The sequence below is a fragment of the Penaeus chinensis genome, chromosome 20 (genome assembly GCF_019202785.1).
Source record: "Penaeus chinensis breed Huanghai No. 1 chromosome 20, ASM1920278v2, whole genome shotgun sequence".
Taxonomy (NCBI): Eukaryota; Metazoa; Arthropoda; class Malacostraca; order Decapoda; family Penaeidae; genus Penaeus; species Penaeus chinensis.
Window position 1 is genome coordinate 14,883,345 of NC_061838.1, and position 8,573 is coordinate 14,891,917.

At 30.4% G+C, this 8,573-nt stretch overlaps 1 protein-coding gene across 5 annotated transcripts in view; it reads left to right on the forward strand.

Annotated features, from left to right (window-relative positions):
• Positions 1 to 170: 170 nt before the first annotated feature.
• The window catches only part of LOC125035860, a 14,762-nt gene continuing 6,359 nt past the window's right edge, over positions 171 to 8,573 (forward strand). For 2 of the 5 annotated variants that reach the window (XR_007115845.1, XM_047628163.1), the window contains exons 1-2: positions 198 to 349; positions 7,676 to 8,573. The exon at positions 7,676 to 8,573 is cut by the window's right edge. Coding sequence is in view for 2 of the 5 variants with exons in the window: in XM_047628163.1 (XP_047484119.1) it covers positions 7,729 to 8,553 (825 nt within the window). In the remaining 3 variants the exon portion in view is untranslated. Of the gene's footprint in view, positions 350 to 515; positions 538 to 641; positions 664 to 7,675 lie in introns of those variants that run through there. The other 3 variants (XM_047628164.1, XR_007115846.1, XR_007115847.1) reach the window with 3 other exon arrangements.

Consider the following 8,573-nt stretch of genomic DNA (forward strand, 5'->3'; position numbering starts at 1 on the left):
CAAGTTTTATTTTCTTTATAAGGTGAAGTTTATGAATTCCCGGGGTTCAGTCATTCCATAAACAGTTGCCAATACATGTATTTATAAGATTTGGGAAAGAAGAGATGCACACGTATTACACTGTGCATAATTAAAACTAGCAATAGTTATGACAAGGTTTTATGGATTTGTGAAAGTCTATAATTACTATCACTGTTCTTTATGGCTACAGAAAAGTTATTGTACAACCATACACCGAATCAGTTACAAAGCAGTTTACCGTAAAATTCTCGTGCTCTGTAATCCGGAAAGAAAAAGAGAACGTGTTTATTGTGATCAAAACATTGCTTCGCACATGGCATTCGAAAAGGTTTGAAAATGTATATTTTACAGCAAAATCTTCCTTCTAAGGAAAGGCAAAACAAAAAAACGAACGTAATATGAGGGTACAGGAGAAATATGAATAGGATTCAGGAAATATAGACTGCAATATGTCTAACTCCATGCACGAAGGAAGAAGAGAGTAGTTCCAAATTATGGAATTGCATGAGACAAATTGTAGTAGAATAGTTTCATAAACTAATCTCAGTATTTTAAAACTATTGTAGATACAGAGATTTATTTTGATATTTGGCATGGCAATATGGCAACGAGGCAATTACATTAGAGAGATGCAATGATACAGTAAGACTCCTTTTTTAAAAATCTTCTTGGATCTCTTTGATGTTAATTTCGGTTTCCACTCGGGAAATAATGCCATAGGAGCACCATTGGTTTATGCTTGAGGCTGGTTGTTTACATGGGACTTCGCAATTTGCAAGATGATTGATTTAATTGAAAGGTCCAATTTTTTTTATATCAATCACTTCACATCTTATGGCTTTGCCATCTAAGATTCCAAGGAGTTCTCTGTGATGTATTTTTGGAATTTGGATTTAATGAATGCAGCCATTAGTTTTATTGGATTGATAAGTTAGAAATGATTGATTTGTTTGATAAGTGAATGAGTACTACATTTTTTGTGAGTTAACTTGTGTTTCTGATGTGCGGAATTGGGGTTCTGTGATTTGTCCGCTGGTTTCTTCGTTACCAGCTTGTTTGGAGTATGGGTAATCTTCGCCGTTGCTGTCTCTTTGTCTGATGTTTTTCTGATGATACTACTTCTTTAGATTTTTATTATCAGGCACTTTGCCAGGATCTAGTTCAAAAGTTGAGTTCATAAGCTTTCACTTTACTAAAATTGGCTAGAACTCGTGTTGACTGTTTATAGTACAGAGGTTTGCAGTCGAATCTGGATGACACTTTTCAGCCAAGAATTTTATGACTGAATCAATTTAAGTTCTATAATATCTATTATTATTGGTAATTGGTTTCTCTCTCTGTTCGAGAAGGACATTAAGTTACTTTTTATAAAGTTTATTTTCAAGTCCCAATGACTGGCCCCATTCTTTTAGCCTTTGTAATTTTATTTCTATTTTATTGGAGGTTTCTAATAGGTTTTTGTCACTTGTTATATCATCTGCGTATATTATTTTTTCAACTGGATTTATTGGAGCAGCTTGACGTGTGCAACTTTCTATTCTTCCCTTTTCCGATATTTGGTTTCCAATTTTTATTTGGAATGTTTTTTTTTTTTTAGCAAATTATTTAACTATTTTAGAGGTTTTCCTGTGATTCTTATTTTTGATATTTTTATTGATAATGCTTCATGATTAACTTTGTCAGATGCTTTTTGTAAATCAATGTATGCTAACATGATATTTTTTTTTTTATGGAAGCTTTATTTATGTGGCTGTTGTGTGTAGTGCATCAGTGGTATTTCTATTTGGCCTGAATCCTATTAGGTCTTTATCTAGCTTCTTGCTATGCTCTAACCACAATATTAATCTTTTTGTCATAATAGTTTCAAATATCTTGCTATACATGAAATTCTGCTAATATATCTATAGAAATTTGCTTCTGAAGGATTTAAGCCTGGTTTTACCATAGGATTTATTAGTGCATTTTTTAATGATTCTGGGTATTCTCCTTTAGTCCAATGTGAGTTGAAATAACATAATATTATCTGGGACATTCTTGTAAAACTCGTAAATAATTTCATCTGGTCCGAATGCTTTGTTGATTTTGGCATTCGTAACCCATTGCCTACGGGCATGGCATGTATGTACATGCCATGTCCACTGTGAGTTTACTTGTTTGATTTTAAACATAGATAGCTACACTTTTACTAAGTTGCCATTGAGCCAGTTATGATTATTGCCTGTCTTGCCCAACCGCCTTTTCATTGATTTACGAAAATATTTACGAAAATATTAAATTGACTCCTTTGTGGCTAAGCACTAGTAGAGCCATCTATGCACAGAGACATTTCACAAAAATATAAAAAATAAGCACAGTATTTTCCCCATTTTTTACCATGAAATTATTACAAACGTTAATGACCTGAACAGACGACATGTTTTGTTAATTTTATTCAAACTCCTTTTTAGTTAATGTTTCCTCGAACAACGCACAGAGATGGAAGGAAATGGACACTAACGTTGTATAGAGCATAAAAAAAATAGAGTAATAAACGAAACAGCCACACCTCCTCCAGCCTCATATTTACAATGAAATTATAAAAATAACTGCTGCATATCACCACACAGAGACCAAGTCCATAATACCCTCACACAGCCAGAGTTCTTAATGTAATGACACCCTGGTTTTGGGACTTTGTCTTGGAGGGTGTATCGCTCGGTAACAAATACCACCAGGCCTGATTATGGCCTTTTATATATCATTATTCAGATAACTTCTGTTTCTGTCCTCCTTCATTAGATTTTAGATTTCTGAAGTTGCTATTAGCTGAAATTCAGAATTCCTTTGCTTGATGGATCATGAGGACAGTAGTATCAATGTATTCCTTTGACTCTCAACTACCCAACTATGTATAGAAATTAGTTGTAGTTTCAGTTTCCCACAGATATATAGTGCAACATAAATATGTGGAGAATTGGTCAATATGTAGTAAAATACAGGGGTTTGTTCCCCCTGCAACCTCCCCAATGGTTGCTACTCCCAACCCTTGCCCTGCACAACAAAGAATCCACCATGTGTGTTTGGCGTAGGGAAGATGCTCAGAGGACAGAATTTTGAAATCATTGTGAGTGAAAGGGTGATCTATATGTGAATGTGGGTGGAGAAAGATGGTTTGCATAGAGGACAGAATTTTGAAATCATTGTCAGTGAAAGAGTGAGCTGTGTGTGAATATTGGCAAACAGCAGAGAAAGATGGTCTGCTCAGAGGTTGGCTAGTTCTTATAGATTTACCCATATGTTCAAGTATTCTATGGTTGAACCACTGTGTAGACAATCCAATTTACCTAGCATTACATCAAGGACAATTAGAAATATATGAAGGTAACAAAAACTGTTGAAGTTGATCTATGGGAACAATTGTTTCAGTATCTCATTTAACTGTTTAACCCATTGCTGCCTGGGAAAATTAATAAAATGCTGTGCTCATTTTTTATATTTTTGTGAAATGTCTCTGCACATAAATGGCTCTGCTAGTACTCAGCCACAAAGGAGTCAATTAGCAGATCTTGAGACCCTATTTTTTACTAGTGCAACAAATATCGATGGTGTTATTTTTGTTATAAACATTATTACAATTATGCTATAAACATTTTAACAAAATAAGATAATGTAAAATATTTTCGTAAATCAATGAAAAGGGTGATCTGGTGAGAGAGGCAATACTCATAACTGGCTCACTGTTGACTTATTACAAGTGTAGTCATCTATGTGCAATATATATATATATATTGCACATATATAAAAATATATATGTATATATGATTTTATTTATATATATAAATCATATTTATATATGTATATACATACATACATACATACATACATACATACATACATACATACATACATACATACATACATACATACATACATACATACATACATACATACATACAACCATACATACATACATACATACATACATACATACATACATACATACATACATACATACATACATACATACATACATACATACATACACACACACACAAACACAAACACACATATAAACATATATGTGTATATATACAATACATAAATATGTAAGTATTTATTTAGATGATATATATTTATATATATACATATTTGTATATATATGACATACACACACAAACACAAACACATATATAAACATATATGTGTATATATACAATACATAAATATGTAAGTATTTATTTAGATGATATATATTTATTTATATACATATTTGTATATATATGACATATCAATCTATATAATATATATTCATATATATGCATATGTAAATTTGTACATATATACATTTGTATCATGTATATACATATATAGATATATATAAAGATATATATATATATAAATATACACATATATATATACATAATCATTTACATATATATATATATATATATATATATATATATATATATAACGAGTATATATTCAAACATATATAATTAGTATATATGTATATATACAATGAGTGTATATGTATATATGTATATATACAATGAGTGTATATGTATATATATATTATTTAAATATGCATATATATAAATATGTATATATGTTACATATATGTGATATATACATATTTGTATATATGTATTTATATATGTATATTCTATATGGGTAAAGGGGCTATGATTCGTACTGTGCTTTTTATCATATAAATGGACTAAAATGCTAACATAGCATTCTAGTGCTTTGTTGAGGCTGTGCTGGGAACACTGCTGCATGGCAGCCACTTGAGCCAGGCTTCATAGATGGTAATGCCATTGAGCAGCATATAATTTTTTTTAGGTTTCTCCCCTTCATTGTTATTTCTTTGCATCATCTATATATATTGACAATGTGGATATGATATTCTAGATTAGCATGAAAAAAGTTCCTAGTAAATTTGTGTGTGGTGCAGTGGTAGCGATCTTGTCTAGCAATCTTGCTGACCTGCATTCAAATCCCTCGCTGCTAGTGGATGGTAATCCCGGCTATTCCTTGCACACAAGGGATAACTTAGAAGCAAAATGAAACAGACACCATGTCACACCAAGAATATCCATAGTAACAAATGGAATCAAATTAGACCTTAACCTTTATAATTTCATGTGGCTACTTTGTGTTATGAATTTGATTATCTAATGACGATAATTTTGTGTTAAGGTTGCAACTGTCATGGACCATACAGACTTCAAGTCTATCATTATAATTGCCAGTAGCAGCTGATTAGGTGTTTTTTTTCTTTTCTTTTTTTGCTATCATTACTCATGTATGAGTAGATAGGTAATGTCTATGGAAGCTAGTTAGATCCTAGTGGGTCGTATGGCATGGTTGGTTTAGTACTGGCCTTCCGGTCTCATACCCAGAGTGACCTAGATTCGAGGCTAGGTCAGGGAGGATTGTTATACATCTATATCAATGCGGTATTGCATTATTCCATCTTTCATATATATACACCTCAGTATCTGACTCCGGTTTCGAATTTCTAAATCAATTTCCACAGAGTGCCCACGGGGAGTGTGTGTAAAACCTCGCTATCATTACTCATGTATGAGTAGATAGGTAATGTCTATGGAAGCTAGTTAGATCCTAGTTGCACACTCCTTTTAGTGGGTCGTGTGGCATGGTTGGTTTAGTACTGGCCCTCCGGTCTCATACCCGGAGTGACCTAGGTTCGAGGCTAGGTCAGGGAGGATTGTTATACATTTATATATATGTCTATATATGTGTATGTATATATATGTATGTTTTTATTTATATTCATACATACATACATTCATACATACATACATACATACATACATACATACATACATACATACATACATACATACATACATACATACATACATACATACATACATACATACATACTAACCAGAGTGAAAACTACATTTTCTGAGTGACAAGGATGTGTTATATTTCATTCTGTAGTCATGTAAATAATTGGGAGATTTAGTTTTAATAGTTTCTTCTTATAATTTGCTCTGCGGAAGTGAAACTTGGATTCTATCTACTGCAATGGAATACTGTCTTGATGCCTTTTGGAACAAGTCACTATGTTGGATTGTGGGATACAGTTGGCAGGACCATTGTCCAACTGATGACAATACCGGTATATATATATGCTTAATATATATACATATACATTATATATACGTACATATATATAAATATTTGTATATATACACGTATATATATATATATATATATATATATATATATTTATATATATATTCATATGTTTATATATATGTATATGCATACATATCTATCCATATACATGTATCTATGTTAACATATATATACACTGTCTTGATACCTTTTAGAATAAATCCCTATGTTGGATTGTGGGATACAGTTGGCAGGACCATTGTCCAAGTGACAACCATATATATATACATACATTTATATATATACATATTTATATACATTATATATATGTATATATGTATATATTATATATGTTAATATGTCTATACATATGTATATGCATACATATATACACATATACCTGTATGTATGTATATATATCTATATACATTTATATATATTATATGTGTATACATATATATATACACATATATGTCAGTTGGACACATATGTATATTAAATATATACATGTGTATATATATATATATAAAGCTATGTAATGCATGTATATATGTATGGATATATAAGTATACAGATATACATATACTTACATATATGTTTATTTATACTTTTTATATATGTTATTTATATATGTATATGTATATATGTATATTAAATATGTATGTTATATATATATATATATATATATATATTTATATACATTATATACATTCAGACATTTATGCATACAGATATGCATATGAATATAGAAATATATTCATAAATGTATGTTTGTATATATATATATATATATATATATATATATTTATATATGCTTTTGTAGGCATCCATGTATATATACATATACTTATATATATATCTATAAATATATATATATATATATATATATATATATATACACATACACACACACACACACATATATATCTATATATATATTTATATATATGTATATGGGAAATATATGTATATTTTTAATGTATGTATGTATGTATATATATGTATGTATATATATGTATATGTATGTGTATATATGTATGTATGTATGTATGTATGTATATGTAAGTATGTGTATATATGTATGTATGCAGTATATATGTACGTATGTATATGTATGTATGTATGTATGTATATGTGTGTATGTATGTATATATATAAATATATGTATATATGTACATATATGTATAGATATATATATATATATATATATATATGCATAAATTATATTATATATATAAGTGGCAATGTTAATACTTTATATCCTTACTAGAATTCTTGGATGTATTATATTTCATTCTGTATTCATGTAATTAATTCATTGGTAGACTTAGTTTTCATAGTTATTATCTATTTTTGAGAAGCCAGTATGAAAATCTCCCTAAGCATCTATGATTGCTCCTCTCTCTTCTCTCCATATACAGTTTTCCAGTATAAAGAGTTTAAAAACATTTTGTGGTTATATCCAGTACAGTATATTTATTCTCAGTTCTTTCTTGGAATTTACCAAATTACTTTATCTTTCCAGGATTTTCCAGGACTTTCCAGGTCTTCAGGATGAAATAAATATCTTTTAACAGAATGATGGAAATTGATGGGCACCCTAGAAATATTAAAAGCAAAAAAAAAAGGAAAGATAGGAAAACTAATTCTGACAGTCATATTACTTGGCATAAAAGTGAAGAATATTTTGATTTAACAGTAGCTGAGACACAGATTCAACATGAACAGTATGGAAAGTTGGATGACCATATAAAGAAAAAAAAGAAGAAAGAGAAGGTAAAACTCTCAGAACATGATGAAGGGTATCCAACTCCTGAGAAAGTCCTTGAATCAACAAACAATAATCAAATAATGGAAGATCCATGTCAGATGAGCTTCAACACAAAAAAGAGAAAGCTTTCAGACTGTGAAGATGAAGAGGCTCTAATTGGTGAGGAAGTTCTTGAGTTGAATAATGAAATTCACAAGAAGCTTCATAAGAAAAAAAGGAAAAAGAAGCCCTCAGAGTATGAACATCAGGATATTCTTGAGTCATTGCTTCCCAGTTACCAGAATTTGGAAGCTACATGTGAAGTGAGTCCTAAGAAAAAAAAGAGAAAAAAAGTCTCAGTTTCTGATGACAAAAATAGCTTGTCTGAAGCTATATCTTCATCAAACATAATGGAAGCAAATGCCAGTCCACAGCATCAGATAATGTGCAAAGCTGATGTTCAGATAAAAGAGAAGAAACACAGCAAGAAGAAGAAAGATTCTGATAATAATGAGGATGAAATACATTTCCAAAGGGACCACCATGAACATCCACAACTTCATTTAGAAAGGGATGGAAACATTGAATTTACTAACAATCACAAGAGCATAGAAGGAGGCTTGCAGTTTCTCAGCTCTCGAGACAGAAGATGATGATTTTGATGATGACTTCA